We start from the raw sequence: 22432 nt of genomic DNA, 5'->3' as shown, positions 1-22432 counted from the left end.
GTACAATAATGTGAGTAGCAGACCATGCCTCAAACCAAGTTTATTTAGGTCTGTACAATAATGTGAATAGCAGACCATGCCTCAAACCAAGTTTATTTAGGTCTGTACAATAATGTGAATAGCAGACCATGCCTCAAACCAAGTTTATTTAGGTCTGTACAATAATGTGAATAGCAGACCATGCCTCAAACCAAGTTTATTTAGGTCTGTACAATAATGTGAATAGCAGACCATGCCTCAAACCAAGTTTATTTAGGTCTGTACAATAATGTGAATAGCAGACCATGCCTCAAACCAAGTTTATTTAGGTCTGTACAATAATGTGAATAGCAGACCATGCCTCAAACCAAGTTTATTTAGAATACACAAAGCAACATTACAGCACCAGTTTGACAACATTTGGATATCACTGTTTCACTCAGTTACATCTTGTTCATACCTCTAGCTTATTAGTTGTGTAATTCAGTCTTTGTGTGTAGACCCGCTTATTGTCCTGGAACTGAGCACCATTTCATTTAGTACTCAAATACAGACATGGACTCCTAACCACTCACTGTTTATTATACTAAAGCACATTTTTGTGAAAATACTGGATGGAATAGGATCAATTTGATTCATTTTCGATAGTTTGAACTGTTCGATGTTCTGAAAGTGATGTGATCATTGGTGTAAGGCCTAGCTTGCTCTCCCACTATGATAGACAGACAGGCTTTGTTCACACTGTCAGTAGAGTGGAGGGTAGTTGTGAAGTTATTACATGAATGTATGGAGTTTGTTTGTGGTTCTGGTTGACCCCCAGCTGTTTCTGGGTCTGTTTCTGGGTTTCAGTCTGATAACCATAAATCCTGTGTGTTTATGGGACCTTCATCCTGCTCGCCTGAAGGGTGAGTGGGCCAACAGCAGCACATGGTTCTTATTTTCTATTGACCAGCCCTCAATGGGCCTCAGGTTAGGATTCAATGTCTGGGTTTACACAGGCAGCCCAATTTTGATATTTTTTCCACTAGTTTTGAGCAATCGCATTTCTTTTCACAGATCTTTTTCAGATCTGATCTGATTGGTGAAAATACTTATTAGATGGAGAAACATTGGTCTGCCTAGGTGGTGGTGTGTGTGTGTGTGTGTGTGCATCTAGTTGTGGAGTGTTTTGCAGTGGATCTACTTAGATATTATGTATAGAATAATGGCATGTTTTAATTTTAATTTCCCAGTTTGAGATGGAAAGAAAAGTGCTTTGATGTTTACTGTCTTATACCTTTCTCTGCTTCAACCATAATGCCATTATTCTTTACCCATAACTAAATCACAACACGTTTCTCTGTGTGTGTGTAAATCTCTCAAAGTAGTGTATTATGTGTTAATCCTGCTTGGACCATTATTACAACAAAAGTGAGTATACCAGTAAGAGAAGAGGTAGGAAATGTAGGCTTGTTTTCATCCTTTTCCCAGGCCAGACATGAGAAATGTAACGCACCGTGAGGTTACCAGGTCTGGTTTGGTTGTGTTCTGTTGACCTGGTCTGGTTGTGTTCTGTTGACGAGAGGTTTGGTATCTGGGCTCTGATAGCTGAGGTTCTGTGGAGAGGTATCCGATGCTCTAAGGAAAGACATTGATCTGTTGTGATGAGTATGAGCATTTACTATCTGTCAGAAATTGTTATTATAGATTGTTAGATTGTCCTCTGATAGCTCTGGCATAGGCAAAACATTTTGATGAGGGGAAAATCGATACTGTTACATAGAGCAATATTATTTTGGACAATATATATTTTTAGCTGGTGCTAAATTGACTACCTGTGCCAAAATGCTTGTATTTTTCATCCTATAGCTTCTTTTCCATCTTTTAAAATAGTGAGCCAACATGTTTTCAGGTATTTCATTTCCATGATTGATCAAAACAAATGTACATTTACATTTAAGTCATTTAGCAGACGCTCTTATCCAGAGCGACTTACAAATTGGATGTACTTATGCTCTCTCTAGTCTCTCTGCAGCAGACATACAGAGAGCAATATCTTTGGAACATCAAATCATAATACATATTGCATTGGCACCTAAATATCGTGATAATATCATATCATGAGGTCCCTGGTCATTCTCAGCCCTAGCAAATAATATAGGCTATATTATGTCCTTTTTGTTTTTCTAAATGACATCTAGATCTAGTTTTCTGTCCCAGTAAGACCTACCTCATCCCAGATGTTTGTGGTGGTGTTTCTCATAGGCCACAGCATTATTAGAGCTGCTTCCAGTTCCTATGGTGGAGAAATGACAGGTGTATAAAAGAGACCCCAGTAGTTGATCCAAATGCAGTAATAATGATTGAGTATACAGGACAGTTGGTCATCACACCTACCCAAGTAATCCTTATAGTCCTTGTAGGACTTTTGCCTCATGGGACGTCCGTCTGGAAGAGAGAGAGCACCTCCAGTTAGTTTATGGCAGTTTTTAGAATTACATTGAATGGGTGTTGACTGAATCTGACCTTACCAGAGTTACCACGCGACTTGATGCACTGTCCCCTGTTGGGGATGCCAACGGCGGGGTTTCCTTGGTTGATGATGTGGCACTCGTAGCCCGTGGGACAGTGAAGGGGCTCGTCACCATCCTCTGTGGTGCTGCATGCCTCCGCTATTGGGAAGGGGACACACAGGTCAGAGGTTAATTAAACACATACCGATGATGTCGACCTCTGGTGGGTTTAATGGTTCCAGGCTACTCACCCTGCAGTACCTCCTCTGGACCGTCTAGAAGCCAGCCATTCCCTCCCAGCCACCGAGGCTTGGGTTGAACCAGCCAGTCCAGCACTGGTCAACACAAACACACGTCATTGAAAAGTTTGATCCTAATTATAATATCGTCAGGACTTTAATGCATATCCTTGTGGTTAGAACCATGCCCATGCTATATATGACCATGTGTGTTGTCAAATGGGTCGATAAGTATGATTTTGTTTACTGTATCTTAGATCTATGGTGCTCACCTGGTGGTGGCTGCACTGACTCCAGACAGGCGTAGATGCAACCGTTGTAACAGCAGCGCTTGTGGCGCTCACACTCTGAGTCAGAGCGGCAGCCGGGCACCTCGCAGGCCCGCTCCGGTAGCATCTGAGGTGGGGGAGGGCAGCGGTCGTTCTTCTGGTGCTGGGTGGACTGGGACTGCTGGTTCGGATACTCATAGTCCTGAGAGGAGATGAGATAAGATAATGACTTTATTGTTTGCACAGAAATTTGCTGAAATATAAAGAGACCTGGATCCTTTCCAACATAATAGCTATTGTAGGCCTACAAAGATAAATAATGGTAAGTGTGCTTGTCCTATCCTTTTGACCAGCAGGTGGCAGTAACTGATTTATGTATCATACTTGTTGCAACATTATCCATCAGCTTCTTCTATTTCTTATGTTTTTTAGTGTAATGTAGCTGTCATGCCTGCCAGTACTCTAAAAATATGCAGGGAAATAGAGATCTCCACAAGTGATACACTGTCAAGGAGGTCCTACCTGCCTCAAACCCACACACATTCTCCACCTCTCCTGACCAGTGGTGGTCTGTGATTGTACCTCAAACCCACACACATTCTCCACCTCTCCTGACCAGTGGTGGTCTGTGATTGTGCCTCAAACCCACACACATTCCCCACCTCCTGAACAGTGGTGGTCTGTGATTGTACCTCAAACCCACACACATTCTCCCCCTCTCCTGAACATTGGTGGTCTGTGATTGTACCTCAAACCCACACACATTCTCCCCCTCTCCTGAACAGTGGTGGTCTGTGATTGTACCTCAAACCCACACACATTCTCCCCCTCTCCTGAACAGTGGTGGTCTGTGATTGTACCTCAAACCCACACACATTCTCCCCTCTCCTGAACAGTGGTGGTCTGTGATTGTAGCTCAAACCCACACACATTCTCCCCCTCTCCTGAACAGTGGTGGTCTGTGATTGTACCTCAAACCCACACACATTCTCCCCCTCTCCTGAACAGTGGTGGTCTGTGATTGTACCTCAAACCCACACACATTCCCCACCTCTCCGGAACAGTGGTGGTCTGTGATTGCTCGTAAAGAGCTTGTGAAACACTTACATAATCAGATCTGTAATACAGCCATGACTGTGCTTACTGATTTGCTTGGTTCAATAAGCTACAACTATTTCCATGCACCCATGTGGTGAACTTCACCCATTTGAGGCTGCACTTCCTGTAAGCTCTGGAGGAGGTCATAGGTCAAACACAGGTTTATTTAAGTTTGTGGTCACTGTATGTGATGTGCATTCAACCACACCACTTTCCTCATATTTTCTAGTGTTATTCCACAGAGGAGCTGCTCTGGCCCAGCAGCAGATCCAGTGAGGTCAGGTTTCCGGTTGAGGTATTATACAGTGCCAACCAGACACAATCTGGGAGGCTCACTCTGCCAATACAAATTCCTCTGCTCTATCATCCTTCATCAAGCAGTAGTTAATCAGAATGCAAATATTCTGCATTGTCTGGCCTAGAGAGAACCAATGCCCATCTATAGCATGGAGCTCCATAGCAGATACTGTAAACTCAGGTGTGCACCCTGCTACTCACGTAGTGGATACCCTCTCACTAATTAGTTAATGTGCTTGCAGACTGATCAAAATTGTTAAAACTGCACTGTTTATATGGCAGACTAAGCAACTGCTTTTCCAAATCAACCGTAAAAATTAAAGCAAATGTTTGGTATGGGTGTTTGTGACACACAGAATGCATATTTGTAATAAACACACAAATCGTTTGCTTCATCAGCTGCCAGCCTGGTGGGTGGGGTGCCGGGTCTCACCATGGCTTAGTGACTGAATCAACTTGTGGCGTTGGCGTGGCAACACACAGAGGCACTACTTTTTGGCCCTCCCTGTCAGTGTGACCACACTGCGTCCTCAGGCTGTGCCTTGGTTAGGGTATTGATCTTGATTTGACGCCAATTGACTACATCTTAGGACCACTTCCAGATTGGTTATGTGCTTTACAGTGATTCACCTTCCTCAAAGTTAATCTTTTGAGCTCTTGACTTCATCAGGGTTCTCTTCATACTGAGAATGTGTGCTTTTAGCAGCCCTGGTCTACGTTGGCCAGATTGGAACAAGCATCTCTCAGATCTTCTGACTGTCTGTCTCCTGAGGGTTTCTAGGCCTAGTCATATTAACCTAACCTATAGTATCTCAAAACCAGTGGAAAGGTGAAAGAGAAGCTAATCAAATGTCATAATGCTGTTCAGTCTACAAAATGATTCTAATCCTATAAACACATGATTATGGGATGTCATCCTATATCTTTACAAATGCAACTCCAGGTTTAAAGTACAAGAGTGAGACTGATTATCTCTTTGAATGGATAATGTGAGTTACAGTGACCATGGTTCATTATATGCTCAGTTCCCATCGTTTCCTCTCAGATCTCAGTAACAGAGGAAGTAGTGTCCGGATCCTGGCTGTCCGTCTATCAGTCTACCTGTCTGAGTGCCAAGCTGCCCTACCCTGCGATGCACTGTGCCGTGCTGCATGTGTCTGTTTGATGTTCAGTCCCACATTGTTTATTTATTCTTTATTGGTATCTTCCTGCTGGGCCACAGAGATGCCGGCAGCCCTGTTATACTGGTGTTTACTGGGAGCATTGTCTTCCAGGGCAGGGTTTTCAAAGCTGAGCGCTGCAGCTGTGGTCTAGAGCAATCAGAAACCAAATTTGGCTGCAGACTGCGATGTAAACTGTGATCAGGCCATTGAGGTCTGTTTTGTATCTAGTTTTTAGATCTGACACTTCCTGATTCCGAGAACTCCAGGAAGCACACCATGCAGCCTCTCCAGTGACTATGTGTAATGTGATACTGTCATACAGCTCAAATGGATTGCACTGATTATTTCATACTAGTCATACGTATGGCCATGCTATTTGGATCGGTATCTCCTCCTTTCTCATGTAATATAACTACATGCATTATCCAGCCTCCTTTTCATGCAGAGTTCTCCTGTGCTGTGAAAGGTCTCTAGACCAGGCTTGCTCTAGACATTGTGTGGCCCCTGGGCACTTACATTTACATTTTACATTTAAGTCATTTAGCAGACGCTCTTATCCAGAGCGACTTACAAATTAGTTCATTTCCTGCACCGATTCTGACTGACAGCTGGCAGGGTCTGACCTTAGTCTATAAAGAGATGGAGTGTAGCCAGACAAATGCTGGGGAGGGGGTGAAATTATGTTTTAGTCAGATATTATATCTGTTTGGGCTTCTTGCGTTCAATTTGCAGTCTACAAATTAATTGTAGCTATGTTCCGGCACCCTGAACATCCACTCATGAAAACATTGGCCTGCGGCTGAATCTAGTTGATGGTGTACAGTAACGTACAGACCATGCTCACATCATCTGACTGGGATTAACGTTCAGAATGCCTATCAAAGTCCACATCACCTGACCACCTCCGCCAGCAGACTGAGTGTATTAACTCTGACCTACCCAGCAGTATCGTCAAACCAAGTATAAAACATACCTTACCTCCTGTGGATTTCTTCCAGAATATTTTTTCCAATATATTACTGTATGGCAAGGCCATATGTTTTGTATTTGTTACGGATATTTTCAATTTTTGTCCTACTCATAGACAGAGTGGTATTTACTGGCTACAATAGAGGGATTGTCTGCTATATTGAGTCCAGCCATCTTGGAATAGCCTATACTGTAAATGAACTTGGCCAACATGCTGGAATGTGCAAAGTTAGGATGTCTGTTCCAATTCGGTTCGTTCTGATGTTTTAGCACACAGACAGCCCAATTCCATGGGATTCATTCCCTTATAGCTCCCATGGATAAAGAGCTGTAGCTGTAAGATGGTAAACCGAGGTGTGAGAATCACCTGGGGAGGACATAAAATGCTGAGAGAGGCCAAGGCAGATGGGCCAGAGCAGAAACAGAACAGGAAGGCCAAGGATTTGCTGAGCATCTGCAGGCCCAATCTAATTTCAGAGCCTGACAAAAGCCTGTCCCCATCGAGGGAATTTAATGGAACTGTACAGATTTAGTACAGTTGAGAACATCACGAACATTCCTATATCCCCCTGGATGGTACACAATAAGAGGAGTGTTACTCCAAAATTTGCATCAACATTCTCTGGGTGCTGTCTAAGCAGTGGCAGCTGTGGTTATTGAAATGCTCTCCCCATGCTAGCAGAATGTTTGCATGTTTCTGGCTGTGCTGGCTGGCTGTGCTGGCCGGCTGCTCATTATACTTTGCTGGTCTGGAGGGAGAAAGAGAGCTGCACCTTGTGCCCCTCTGCCTCCTGTACCTCTCCTATCTTTCCCCTCCCTCCTCCCCTCCCTCTGTCTGCTGCTCTCACACAGCCCCTCTGTGACAATGGCCATGCTCTGTTTCTCTGTGGTCTGTCTTCTGCATGACTGTCTGTCACTCCTCCACTCCTCACACAGCCTTTATGAAACCATAGTGCTGCTATTGCTGAGACTGAGCACACTGGAAGGGTTTACATGAATAAGATGCCTGGGCTTTTAAAAGCTGTGTAATGATTGAATGACGAGAGCAATGATATTGACAATAGCTTATAAATGGCCTCACACCAAGGTGTCCATGCAGTCAATACTGAGTTCCTGCCTCATCCATTAAACACCACTCTGTGGGCACTCTAATGGAGAGGGGTCACTTGGGGCTGCCTGGCAATGGGATGAAATCATTTCATTAAACAGTCCAATTCATTTGAGTCATCTCACTCAAGAACTTTGGCACTTATGAACTTTGCAGTTTAAGCTGCAATTACAGCGGAGCAAAGTGCTAGAAGGATTTGACCCAGTGCCCCAGTTCTGGACTAATCTGAGCCAACACTACACTACGACTACTGACCTGAGGTGACCCAGTGCCCCAGTTCTGAACTAATCTGAGCCAACACTACACTACGACTACTGACCTGAGGTGACCCAGTGCCCCAGTTCTGGACTAATCTGAGCTAACACTACACTATGACTACTGACCTGAGGTGACCCAGTGCCCCAGTTCTGGACTAATCTGAGCCAACACTACACTACGACTACTGACCTGAGGTGACCCAGTGCCCCAGTTCTGGACTAATCTGAGCCAACACTACACTACGACTACTGACCTGAGGTGACCCAGTGCCCCAGTTCTGGACTAATCTGAGCCAACACTACACTACGACTACTGACCTGAGGTGACCCAGTGCCCCAGTTCTGGACTAATCTGAGCCAACACTACACTACGACTACTGACCTGAGGTGACCCAGTGCCCCAGTTCTGGACTAATCTGAGCCAACACTACACTACGACTACTGACCTGAGGTGACCCAGTGCCCCAGTTCTGGACTAATCTGAGCCAACACTATACCACGACTACTGACCTAATGGGATAAGATAAGATTGCAGCACTGAGGAGTGTGCGCGTCTTGTCGGTTCCTGTTCGAATTTGTTTGCTCAGAATGTCCGGGCAATAATTTCCTTTGACCGACAAGCACTTCTGGATCCCTTACCATTGGGCAGAAGGTATCAAATGATGAGGTCTGACACAAACAGGCTCAGAGACAGTTTCTATCAACAAGCCATCAGAGACAGTTTCAATCAACAAGCCATCAGAGACAGTTTCTATCAACAAGCCATCAGAGACAGTTTCTATCAACAAGCCATCAGAGACAGTTTCTATCAACAAGCCATCAGAGACAGTTTCAATCAACAAGCCATCAGAGACAGTTTCTATCAACAAGCCATCAGAGACAGTTTCTATCAACAAGCCATCAGAGACAGTTTCTATCAACAAGCCATCAGTGACCGTTTCTATCAACAAGCCATCAGAGACAGTTTCTATCAACAAGCCATCAGAGACAGTTTCTATCAACAAGCCATCAGAGACAGTTTCTATCAACAAGCCATCAGAGACAGTTTCTATCAACAAGCCATCAGACTGAACACTTGAACTGGACTGACCACCTGCTCTTATTCTACACACACACACACACACACACACACACACACACACACACACACACACACACACACACACACACACACACACACACACACACACACACACACACACACACACACACACACACACACACACACACACACACACACACACACACACACACACACACACACACACACACATTGCTGCAGCAATAATGTAGGTACTCATATCAGCTCTAACTATCCCCCACCTTTTGGTTAAGCCCTCTCTTCCTGATACACTGGGCGTCTCCTGTGCTACACACACATCACAACTGCTGTTACCAGACACTTATTACACTGCTCAGTTTATACTGACCCTCCCCAATACACGTGTAAATATTGAACTATATATTGTGCCTTCCTCTATTATAATATTAGATTCTACTGAAGGAACCATTTTGTTGGATGTTGTATACTATGCGTATCCCATACATACTGTACGACTAATACAACTTGAAACCTGAAACCGACTCCCATCCACTGTACGGTTAGACAACTCAAATATTTAAACTAGTCGGATAAGCTCACCTAACATCCTGCAACCATTACTGGCTTATTCAGACAAAAAAGAAAGGCAAGGGAAGGCAACAGGTGTTGCACATGCTGGTGACATGGAGTTGTGAATGAAGAGTGAAGGAAATGAAAGAGGTGGAAGGCTTGGAGAATAAAGCATTAGGTCACGGCCACCTCAGCATGTTCCACTTAAAGTGGCTTTGAAGCAGCGTCCTTGAAGAATGTCAGTTTGGCCATCGGTCGTGAGGGAGGGAGAGGGAGGGAGAGAGGGAGAAAGAGGGAGGGGGGGAGGGAGGGAGGGAGGGAGGGAGGGAGAGAGAGAGAGAGAGAGAGAGAGAGAGAGAGAGAGAGAGAGAGAGAGAGAGAGAGAGAGAGAGAGAGAGAGAGAGAGAGAGAGAGAGAGAGAGAGAGAGAGAGAGCGAGAAGGAAAGAGGGAGGGAGGGAGAGAGGGAGGGAGGGAGGGAGAGAGGGAGGGAGGGAGAGAGAGGGAGGGAGAGAGAGAGAGGGAGGGGGGGCAGCACAGTGCACCGGCCCTCGTTAACTATGATCAATCAAACCTGCACTGAGCTGAGTTAACGAGCTAAGGCCCACTGAGTTCCTGCCCCAATAACCCTAACATCCTTTACACCAGGTTCACACAAACACATACACTCGTACCGCACACACATGCATTCTGCTCTGTACCTTCTATTTTGTAGTCTTGTGAGAGTTTTTTTGATAGAGTTCAAGCACATTACTCAGTACGTTTATCTTCAGACATACACACCTCTACTGAACTCTTCAACAGAGACATAGTCACATCACTGTTAACACCCTCCTCTCACCTCAGCGCCAAAACTGTTTTCAGTGTGAAACCTTCAAACTACACCCCTCTGCCACCCTGCTAAAACAGAGTATGTATTGTATTTACACCAGCCTTTCCCTCTCTCTTCTCACACACACACACACACACACACACACACACACACACACACACACACACACACACACACACACACACACACACACACACACACACACACACACACACACACACACACACACACACACACACACACACACACACACACACACACACACACATTGCTGCAGAAACAGTGTAGGTACTCATATCAGCTCTAACTAACCCCCACCTTTTGGTTAAGCCCTCTCTTCCTGATCCGCCGGGCGCCTCCTGACCCACAGGACAGCACCAGCATGCAGAGCACCAGCACCAGCGGTGTCCGGACATGACAGCCAGGCATGGTCTAACACGGAACTCTTCCTGTACTCCTCACACTGTTTCGTCTCTTCTTCTGCCACTCCTTGTATTCTGTATTGTATCCTTCTTCCTTGGAGTTTAGAAAAGGTGGCCTGTTTTTCTTTGTATGTCTTATGCTTTATCCTTCCCTCCAACGCTGTGTTGTTCAGTCCAGTGCTTGGTATTCCTTATTGGGCCGGTATTGAGGCAGGGGCTCCTGTTCTCGTGTTCCTGTGAAGCCAGCGATTACACAAGCTCTGCTACAGGACAAGTCTTTATAGCCATCTGAGTAGGGAAAACTGCAAGGGAAAATCAGGAAGAGGAACGGAAAGGAGGAGAAAGAATGAATAGAGCTACTGTGGAGAGGAAAGGAAAGAGGGAGATAGTTAGGGGAGTCAAGGAGAGGAAGTGAAATGCAGCTGTCTGTGCATCAGTTATTCTGAGGAGAGGGTTAAATCGGTCTGCTGGCACGACAAGCACGTCTGCCTATGACTGAGCGAGGGAAGGAGGGAGGAAGCGGGAGGAGGGAGCCCTAAGGAGGGAGGGGAGAGAACAGAAGACCGAAAGATGTGTAGAATGAGATATTGTTGCCCCATGTGTCTAACTAGAGAGAGAGAGAGAGAGAGAGAGATGGAAAGAGAGACATCCATCCTTGAGTTTGGGTATATAGTATTTCTCTTTGGGAATGTACTGTATGTGTTAAGGAGAGTAGGAAAAACATTGAGGGCTAATTCTGACAGCATATAGTACATTTCCAGTATGGACTGTATGTTAGAGTTAATGTAAGGTTTTTCTTCTGGTGAAAGAGAGGCGGACCAAAATGCAGCATGGTGGTTATTCATGTTTTTAATAAAGACGACTGTACATGAACAGACTAAACAAAACAAGAAAAGTGAAAACCTAAACAGTCCTATCTGGTGCAAACACAGAGACAGGAACAATCACCCACAAAACCCAACACAAAACAGGCTACCTAAATATGGTTCTCAATCAGAGACAATGACTAACACCTGCCTCTAATTGAGAACCATATCAGGCTAAACATAGAAATAGACAAACCAGACACACAACATAGAATGCCCACCCAGCTCACGTCCTGACCAACACTAAAACAAGGAAAACACACACGAACGATGGTCAGAATGTGACAGTACCCCCCCCCCCCCAAGGTGCGGACTCCGAACGCACAACCTAAACCTATAGGGGAGGGTCTGGGTGGGCATCTCTCCGCGGTGGCGGCTCTGGCGCTGGATGTGGACCCCACTCCATAATTGTCTTAGTCCACCTCCTTAGCGTCCCTTGAGTGGCGACCCTCATTGCTAACCTTGGCCTAGGAACCCTAACAGCGGGCCCCACTGGACTGAGGGGCAGCTCGGGACTGAGGTAGCTCGGGACTGAGAGGAAGCTCAGGACTGAGAGGAAGCTCAGGAAGGTTGATGAATCTAGCAGATCCTGGCTGACTGGCGGTTCCGGCAGATCCTGGCTGACTGGCGGTTCCGGAAGATCCTGGCTGACTGGCGGTTCCGGAAGATCCTGGCTGACTGAAGGTTCCGGAAGATCCTGGCTGACTGGCAGTTCTGGCAGATCCTGGTTGACTGGCAGTTCTGGCAGATCCTGGCTGACTGGCGGATCCTGGCAGACTGGCGGATCCTGGCTGACTGGCAGTTTGGGTAGATCCTGGCTGACTGGCAGTTCGGGCAGATCCTGGCTGACTGGCGGATCCTGGCAGACTGGCGGATCCTGGCTGACTGGCAGTTTGGGTAGATCCTGGCTGACTGGCAGTTTGGGCAGATCCTGGCTGACTGGCAGTTCGGGCAGATCCTGGCTGACTGGCAGTTCGGGCAGATCCTGGCTGACTGGCAGTTCGGGCAGATCCTGGCTGACTGGCAGTTCCGGCAGATCCTGGCTGACTGGCAGTTCCGGCAGATCCTGGTTAACTGGCAGTTCTGGCAGATCCTGGCTGACTGGCAGTTCTGGCATATCCTGGCTGACTGGCGGATCCTGGCTGACTGGCAGATCCTGGCAGACTGGCGGATCCTGGCAGACTGGCGGATCCTGGCAGACTGGCGGATCCTGACTGACTGGCAGATCCTGGCCGACTGGCAGTTCTGGCAGATCCTGGCTGACTGGCGGATCCTGGCAGACTGGCGGATCCTGGCTGACTGGCAGTTCTGGCGGATCCTGGCTGACTGGCAGTTCTGGCAGATCCTGGCTGACTGGCGGATCTAACTGATCCTGGCAGACTGGCGGCGCTGGGCAGACTGGCGGCACTTGCGGCGCTGGGCAGACTGGCGGCGCTGGGCAGACGGGAAGCTCCGGCAACGCTGGAGAGGAAGGCTCTGGCAGCGCTGGACTAAGGAGCTCTGGCCCCTCTGGAATGAGGGGCTCTTGCGCCTCTGGAATGAGGGGCTCTTGCGCCTCTGGAATGAGGGGCTCTTGCGCCTCTGGACTGAGGGGCTCTTGCGCCTCTGGACTGAGGGGCGGGATCTCTGGCAGCGCTGAACAGGCAGGAGACTTCGGCTGCGCTGGAGAGGAGGAAGGCTCCGGCAGCGCTGGACAAGCGGGACGCACAGGAAGCCTGATGCGGGGAGCTGCCACCGGAGGGCTGGTGTGTGGAGGTGGCACTGGATGGACCGGACTGTGAAGGCGTACTGGAGATCTTGAGAGCAGGGCTGGCACCAACCACCCTGGCTGGATCTTCAGTCTAGCCCGGCAGATGTGAGGAGCTGAGATGTAGCGTACCGGGCTAAGCATGCGTACTGGGGACACCGTGCGTTCCACCGCATAGCACAGTGCCTGACCAGTACCACGCCCGCCACGGTTAGCACTGTTAGGCGCACTGTAGCGCTGAGCTGGCACAGGACGTGCAATGCTAGGGAGGTGCACAGGAGGCCTGGTGCGTGAGGCTGGAACCATCTTCACCAGCCGACTAGCACGCACCTCAGGACGAGGATGGAGAGCTGACCCAGGTGTCATCAAATCCTCGACACGCTCTGTCAATTCTATTAACACCTCCTCGAGTGTCTCCTCATCTCCCATCCGTTCACTCTCCTCCATTCTGTCCAATAACTCCTTGACCCTCTCAGACTCAGCCCTCAGCTTCGCCGATAGCTCCGATAACATCCATGGCTCCTTACGATAAACAGGGCTAGCTCCTCATAATGCCGCCTCTCTGCCTTCGCTGCCTCCAGCTCGGCTTTGGGGCGGCAATATTCCCCTGGCTCTGCCCAGGGTCCTTTCCCGTCAAGGATCTCCTCCCAAGTCCATTTCTCCAAATAGTGAAGCCTCTCCCACTGCTGCTGCTGCTGCTACTGCTGCTGCTGCCTTTGCTGCTGCTGCTGTTGCTCCTGCTGCACCTGTCGCTTCTCCTGCTGCTGTTGCTGCTGCCTCTGTTTACCACGCCGCTTTGTCCTTGGTTGGTGGGTGATTCTGTAAGGGTTTTCTTCTGGTGAAAGAGAGGCGGACCAAAATGTAGCGTGGTGGTTGTTACTAAAACAAGGAAAACACACACGAACGATGGTCAGAACGTGACAGTTAATGTGTATGTATGCCTGTATTCAGTTATGATTGTTGTATACATTGTTGTATATATTGTTGCATACATTTTACATAATGAGTTTAATTTGTGGAGATAGGAAATGCATGATATACAGTCATGGCCAAAAGTTTTGATAATGACACAAATATTCATTTTCACAAAGTCTGCTGCCTCAGTTTGTACGATGGCAATTTGCATATACTCCAGAATGTTATGAAGAGTGATCAGATGAATTGCAATTCATTGCAAAGTCCCTATTTGCCATGCAAATGAACTGAATCCCCAAAAAACATTTCCACTGCATTTCAGCCCTGCCACTAAAGGACCAGCTGACATCATGTCAGTGATTCTCTCGTTAACACAGGTGTGAGTGTTGACGAGGACAAGGCTGGAGATCACTCTGTCATGCTGATTGAGTTTGAATAACAGACTGGAAGCTTCAAAAAGAGGGTGGTGCTTGGAATCATTGTTCTTCCTCTGTCAATCATGTTTACCTGCAAGGAAACACGTGCCGTCATCATTGCTTTGCACAAAAAGGGCTTCACAGGCAAGGATATTGCTGCCAGTAAGATTGCATCTAAATCAACCATTTATCGGATCATCAAGAACTTCAAGGAGAGTGGTTCAATTGTTGTGAAGAACGCTTCAGGGCGCCCAAGAAAGTCCAGCAAGCGCCAGGACCGTCTCCTAAAGGTGATTCAGCTGTGGGATCGGGGCACCACCAGTACAGAGCTTGCTCAGGAATGGCAGCAGGCAGGTATGAGTGCATCTGCATGCACAGTGAGGCGAAGACTTTTGGAGGACGGTGTCAAGAAGGGCCGCAAAGAAGCCACTTCTCTCCAGGAATACATCAGGGACAGACTGATATTCTACAAAAGGTACTACTGAGGACCGGGGTAAAGTAATTCTCTCCCCTTTCCGATTGTTTGGGGCATCCGGAAAAAAGCTTGTCCAGAGAAGACAAGGTGAGCACTACCATCAGTCCTGTGTCATGCCAACAGTAAAGCATCCTGAGACCATTCATGTGTGGGGTTGCATCTCAGCCAATGCAGTGGGCTCACTCACAATTTTGCCTAAGAACACAGCCATGAGTAAAGAATGGTACCAACACATCCTCCAAGAGAAACTTCTTCCAACCATCCAGGAACAGTTTGGTGACGAACAATGCCCTTTCCGGCATGATGGAGCTCTGGGACATAAGGCTAAAGTGATAACTAAGTGGCTCGGGGAACAAAACATCGATATTTTGGGTCCCAAAACCTTCATCCCATTGAGAACTTGTGGTCAATCCTCAAGGGTGGACAAACAAAAACTCACAAATTCTGACAAACTCCAAGCATTGATTATGCAAGAATGGGCTGCCATCAGTCAGGATGTGGCCCAGAAGTTAATTGACAGCATGCCAGGGCGGATTGCAGAGGTCTTGAAAAAGAAGGGTTAACACTGCAAATATTGACTCTTTGCATCAACTTGTAAGTCGCTCTGGATAAGAGCGTCTGCTAAATGACTTAAATGTAAATGTAAAATGTAAACTTCATGTAATTGTCAATAAAAGCCTTTGACACTTATGAAATGCTTGTAATTATACTTCAGTGTTCCATAGTAACATCTGACAAAAACATCTGAAGACACTGACCTATTGGGGGGTCAGCAAATTCCTGAGAAGGTTATATATTGAAAGGATGATGTAGACGGTCAACCAGAAAGAATAAAAGCATGTTGCGTGTTCCAGGGAAGGAGCCACTTGTCTATGAAAAAACATGTTCCCTGTCAAACTAGGACATATCCCCTCACCCTTCTCACTCCCTAACTCCCCCTAACCCCCGTCATTCCCGTATCCTGCATTGAAAGGGGGAAAGAATGCTAAGCCTGCAAAAATCTCCGTCATTATTAGTTTTACAGGAGCAAGGCCCATGCCACAATGGGGCCAAGCTATAGTAACACAAAAGAGAGAATGAAGAGAGAGAGAATAGCGAGAGAAAGACATGCCTGTCTGTCGCCAGCGGGGCCTGGATGGGGCATGGGGTGGGGAAAGTAGCTTTACTATAAAGACCCCTGATGATGTAACCATGGGATGTTCCCTGCCTGGAATGGTACTGCATCAATAGCGGAGGTGATACAGTAGCTACAATAATAACAGCAGAAACCAAAAATTATGGAGCTAGGAACTAAAACTATGATAACATACCTCAGAAAACCATAATGCAACAATATGTGGAGCTCAGACCATTCATTACAGGACGGTTGGGTCATGTTGATTGTCGCTTTAAGCTGATCATAACCACGTAACACAGCAGTGGTAAACTTGTTGAGTGGTGTTTATTGGCATGGTGATTATAGCCAGACTAGAGACAGCTAAGTGTAGACATGTGGCTGTGCTCCATGCAGATGACAGTCACTCTCATTTCTGCACTAGTTAGGTTAGAGAGTCACTTCCCCTGTCACGGTCACCTATCACCCCAGACTGCCCAACCTCCCCACACCCCCCTGCATTCGTCACCTGCCCGTCCCTGCGCTAGCCTAAACCCAAGTACACTCCACTCTGTCTACCACCCAACCACCAGCGCAACTCTTTGTCCCCTTCTATAGCAAGGGCACAGAGAAACTTGACTCGGATAACCTTGACACGGAACCTGGGCGCCCCCTTCACATGCAACAGGACCTGACTATGTTGAGTGTCACTGTGTTCGTTAAATTAATTCTTATCCGGTCTTGTTACACCGTGTGTATGTATATGGGTGGCAGTTTGAAGTTACAGTGTGACCGTGTTGGTTTTCCCAGGCAGTGTAGAAAGATATCGCAAACAGATATTCTGTGATGCATGCTGATTAAGCAAGGCAACACACACACACACACACACACACACACACACACACACACACACACACACACACACACACACACACACACACACACACACACACACACACACACACACACACACACACACACACACACACACACACACACACACACACACACACACACACACACACACACACACACACACACAGAGAGAGAGGCATACATTCCTTTGATCTGAGGCAGTGTTCTCTGGAGATTGGGATGTTTCTGTTAGAGCAGAGAGGGCTTTTTGCACACATCACATGCTTCAGATCTCAGTGTGTACTGCTGCTCTAATGCAGCCCAGATGGACCACTGTCACGTCTACTCCTGCTCCCACTCTCCAGCGCTCGACGTCTCCGGTCTAGTAACCACCGGTCCTGGCAACTATCATTACGCACACCTGCGCCCCATCATGAGGCACACCTGGACTTTATCACTCCCTGATTACTTCCCCTTTATCTAGTGCTCCGTTGTTTCACCCATTAGGTAGTATTGTTTCCTGTTTTCATGTTTAGACGCTGCTCCTGTTTTTGTATTCACTCCATGTTCAAGCCTATTAAACTCACCAACTGCACCTGCTTCCTGACTCCCTGTGTCTCAGTTACAACCACGGTGGATAGCCATGTCACAGGGCATTAGGGACCTGAGTATGGTGATGAGACAAATCAAATCAAAATGTATTGGTCACATACACATGGTTAGCAGATGTTATTGTGAGTGTAGCGAAATGCTTGTGCTTCTAGTTCCGACAGTGCAGCAATATCTAACGTAATCTAACAATTCTACAACAACTAACTAATACATACAAATCTAAGTAAAGGAATGGAATAAGAATATATACTGTACATATAAATGTATGGATGAGCAATGACAGAGCAGCATAGGCAAGATGCAATAGATGGTATAAATACATTATATACATATGAGATGAGTAATGCAAGATATAGAAACATTATTAAAGTGGCATTATTGAAGTGACTAGTGAAACTCCTCTAAATTGTGCATCTGTAAAAGTTTGTGAAGGTTTTAGGTGACAAGCCAAATTTCTTCAGCCTCCTAGGGTTGAAGAGGCTCTGTTGCGCCTTTTTCACCACACTGTCTGTGTGGATGGACCATTTCAGTTTGTCCGTGATGTGTACGCCGATGAATTAAAAACTTTCCACCTTCTCCACTGCTGTCCCATCGATGAGGTTAGGGGGGTGCTCCCTCTGCTGTTTCCTGAAGCCCACGATCATATCCTTTGTTTTGTTAACGTTGAGTGAGAGGTTGTTTTGCTGACACCACACTCCAAGTGCCCTCACCTCCTCCCTGTAGGCTGTCTCATCGTTGTTGGAAATCAAGCCTACTACTGTTGTGTCGTCTGCAAACTTGATGATTGAGTTGGAGGCATGCATGGCCACGAAGTCATGGGTGAACAGGGAGTACAGGAGGGGGCTGAGAATGTACCCTTGTGTGGCCCCAGTGTGAGGATCAGCGAAGTGGAGATGTTGTTTCCTACCTTCACCACCTGGGGACAGCCCGTCAGGAAGTCCAGGACACAATTGCACAGGGCGGGTTGAGACCCAGGGCCTCTAGCTTAATGATGAGCTTGGAGGGTACTATGGTGTTGAATGCTGAGCTATAGTCAACGAACAGCATTCTTATATAGGTATTTCCCTTGTCCAGATTGGATAGGGCAGTGTGCAGTGTTATGGCGATTGCATCATCTGCGGACCTATTGGGGGGTCAGCAAATTGAAGTGGCTCTAGGTTGACAGGTAAGGTGGAGGTGATATAATAAATAGACAGGGGAGGAAGGGATGATGTTAAAGCAGTAGTCTAATATATTGTTCCCCAAATGGGAGACCCAATCAGGTTGGTCCCCACTGGTCAGAGATTAGCAGTGATGGACTGGTAAACCAATCCGCTTCTATTGCAGCCCCTGACATTAACTGTTGGGCATACCAGAAGGACAGTAAAATCTCCCTCAGCTTTTTATGTGACCACGTTTTCCAAAAACTCTGTTAAATATCTACTCTGCTATGATATGATGCCTTGAGTTTGAACAAATCTCTTTTGGTTATTGAACTACAGTAATTGAAGCGGATCAACCCCCCCAGTAAAATAATTACATGATCTGTACTATAGCAAAGGTTATCCATAATATTGAAAACATTGTAACCACTCTAACAATGGAAATACATGTCCTCAAAGATGGAAACCAGATGGGAGGAGGTAAGATCAGATGGGACCATTCTAGCCAATGAGAGGGAAGATTCGTGTGTGACAGCCACAACTCCAATATAAGAAAAAAGTTGTTTTCAAAGTTACCGAAATGCCACGTGCATCCACTTACAGTGAGGGAAAAAAGTATTTGATCCCCTGCTGATTTAGCACGTTTGCCCACTGACAAAGAAATGACCAGTCTATAATTTTAATGGTAGGTTTATTTGAACAGGGAGAGACAGAATAACAACAAAAAGATCCAGAAAAATGCATGTCAAAAATGTTATAAATTGATTTGCATTTTAATGAGGGAAATAAGTATTTGACCCCCTCTCAATCAGAAAGATTTCTGGCTCCCAGGTGTCTTTTATACAGGTAATGAGCTGAGAAAGGGAGTGCTCCTAATCTCAGCTTGTTACCTGTATAAAAGACACCTGTCCACAGAAGCAATCAATCATATTCCAAACTCTCCACCATGGCCAAGACCAAAGAGCTCTCCAAAGATGTCAGGGACAGAATTGTAGACCTACACAAGGCTGGAAGGGGTTACAAGACCATCGCCAAGCAGCTTGGTGAAAAGGTGACAACAGTTGGTGTGATTATTCGCAAATGTAAGAAACACAAAATCTCAATCTCCCTCGGCCTGGGGCTCCATTCACCTTGTGGTGTTGCAATGATCACGAAAACGGTGAGGAATCAGCCCAGAACTACACGGGAGGATCTAGTCAATGATCTCAAGGCAGCTGGGACCATAGTCACCAAGAAAACAATTGGTAACACACTATGTCGTAAAGTACTGAAATCCTGCAGCGCCCGCAAGGTCCCCCTGCTCAAGAAAGCACGTCTGAAGATTGTGAATGAACATCTGAATGATTCAGAGGACAACTGGGTTAAAGTGTTGTGGTCAGATGAGACCAAAATGGAGCTCTTTGGCATCAACTCAACTCGCCGTGTTTGGAGGAGGAGGAATGCTGCCTATGACCCCAAGAACACCATCCCCACCGTCAAACATGGAGGTGGAAACATTATGCTTTGGGGGTGTTTTTCTGCTAAGTGGACAGGACAACTGGGTCGTGGATGGGAAAATGGGTCATGGATGGGTATTCCAGCATGACAATGACCCAAAACACACGGCCAAGGCAACAAAGGAGTGGCTCAAGAAGAAGCACATTAAGGTTCTGGAGTGGTCTAGTCAGTCTCCAGACCTTAAACCCATATAATATATGTGGAGGGAGCTGAAGGTTCGAGTTGCCAAACTTCAGCCTCGAAACCTTAATGACTTGGAGAAGATCTGCCAAGAGGAGTGGGACAAAATCCCTCCTGAGATGTGTGCAAACTGGATGGCCAACTACAAGAAACGTCTGACCTCTGTGATTGCCAACAAGGGTTTTGCCACCAAGTACTATGTCATGTTTTGAGGGGTCAAATACTTATTTCCCTCATTGTATATCAGTGCATTCGTAACAACCTAACCAATACAAAACGTACATTTGATCAAATAGAGCTCGCCAGCTTGTAGTCCTTAAAAAACTGAAATGATTTACCTCTGGTTCATTCCGCCATTCCTTTTGACAAAATTACAATAAACGCTGATATGGTTAACACAGGCTTATGAGATCTTATACATTTTGTTTTATGAGACAGTATCAGTCAATTAACATGACCTTTATGAATGTATGTGCGTTGTGTTTTTTAAAATTATATAAACGCTTCAAATTTGACAAAAAGTGAAGATTATCTCAGAACAAAACATATAAGATCTCCTAAGCTTGTGTTTACCACAGACCTTATTTTCAGCATTTATCCATTTCCCCGTACACTTTGTTCAACGAACCATGGCGGAGTTAGTGCCTACAAAAAGATGTATTACTATTGCGCTCTATAAGCAATTCATTTTTTTCTGGACCAAATTCAACACTCTTTCATTGACCTCCATAAAAAAATTCCTCACTTCGTGGTCTTATTTTCGTGGACAGATTTTGGGCGGAGTAACTCCTCTCACGTCGCCTCTTCCTCTCTGACTATACATAAATGCATGATTATTAATGTTCTTCTCTTCATGATGATGTATCCTAAATAGGTACACAAAGGTAGAATATTTTAATATCCTCCTTTGCATGTTTGGATATAATTCTACACATTTTATTATTCTAATGAGCTCTGCTCCCTAACAAGACGAAATCTATACAATTCATAGTCTATGTTTCACAAGTTTGGACCTCACAGTACAGTACAATAGAGCATAATACATTACTGTACTCTACTCATGTGTGCTCTACTGTACTATACTGAACTCTATTCAAGTATACTGTACTTAACTATACTCTATAGGGGGGAGGGGGTTGGTAACAGAGTGACAAGACACTAGGCAATATTTTTTCAACTTATAGAAGGCAAATCATTTCTGCAAAACTACACGGAAAAAAATATAAACGCAACATGCTACAATTTCAAAGATTCTACTGAGTTACAATTCATAAGGAAATCAGTCAATTGAAATAAATGCATTAGGCCCTAATCTATGGATTTCATGACTGAGAATATAGATATGCATTTGTTGGTCACAGATACCTTAACCAGTCAGTATCTGTGACCACCATTTGCCTCATGCAGCGAATCACATCTCCTTTCCATAGAGTTGATTTGGCTGTTGGTTGTGACCTGTGGAATGTTGTCCCATTCCTCTTCAATGGCTGTGCAAAGTTGCTGGATATGAGCGGGAACTAGAACACACGGTCTTACATGTCAATCCAGAGCATCCCAAACATGCTCAATGGGTGACATATCTGGTTAGTGTGCAGGCCATGGAAGAACTGGGACATATTTAGCTTCTGGGAAGGAATTGTGTACAGATCCTTGTGACATAGGGGCGTGCATTATCATGCTGAAACATGAGGTGATGGAGGCGGATGAATGGCACGACAATGGGCCTCATGATCTCGTCACGGTATGTCTGTGCATTAAAATTGCCATCGATAAAATGTTCGTTGTTCATAGCTTATGCCATCCCATCCCATAACCCGACTGCCACCATGGGGCACACCATGGGTCACTGTTCACAACGTTGACATCAACAACCTGCTCGCCCACACAACGCCATACATG

The 22432-nt window shown here is 46.1% G+C and overlaps 1 protein-coding gene across 2 annotated transcripts; it reads right to left on the bottom strand.

Moving 5' to 3' along the window:
• Positions 1-335: 335 nt before the first annotated feature.
• On the bottom strand, positions 336-11229 carry wfdc1 (WAP four-disulfide core domain 1). 2 transcript variants are annotated; one of them, XM_046352619.1, is made up of 7 exons: positions 10632-11229; positions 2983-3181; positions 2723-2806; positions 2490-2630; positions 2356-2406; positions 2189-2254; positions 336-1614 (listed from the first exon to the last, which is right to left on the bottom strand). In XM_046352619.1, exons 1-6 carry the CDS (start codon positions 10740-10742, stop codon positions 2190-2192), a joined length of 651 nt encoding a protein of 216 aa, XP_046208575.1. In that variant the 5' UTR covers positions 10743-11229; the 3' UTR covers positions 336-1614; position 2189. The 2 variants fall into 2 exon arrangements, with proteins under 2 accessions (XP_046208575.1, XP_046208568.1); XM_046352612.1 differs by having other exon boundaries at positions 336-1596.
• Between the last annotated feature and the right edge of the window lie 11203 nt (positions 11230-22432).

Source organism: Oncorhynchus gorbuscha, linkage group LG01 (genome assembly GCF_021184085.1).
Source record: "Oncorhynchus gorbuscha isolate QuinsamMale2020 ecotype Even-year linkage group LG01, OgorEven_v1.0, whole genome shotgun sequence".
NCBI lineage: Eukaryota > Metazoa > Chordata > Actinopteri > Salmoniformes > Salmonidae > Oncorhynchus > Oncorhynchus gorbuscha.
This window is presented reverse-complemented; position numbering and strand designations above follow the sequence as displayed.

Bases quoted from the DNA above. Each gene is read 5' to 3' on its own strand.
- wfdc1 (XM_046352619.1), bottom strand. From the start codon at position 10,742: ATGCCTGGCTGTCATGTCCGGACACCGCTGGTGCTGGTGCTCTGCATG. The intron at 3,182-10,631 runs GTGGGGGTTAGT...ATCTCCTCTCAG, and splicing joins AGAGAGGGCTTAACCAAAAG to GACTATGAGTATCCGAACCA. The intron at 2,407-2,489 runs GTAAGGTCAGAT...TCTCTCTTCCAG, and splicing joins CAAGTCGCGTGGTAACTCTG to ACGGACGTCCCATGAGGCAA.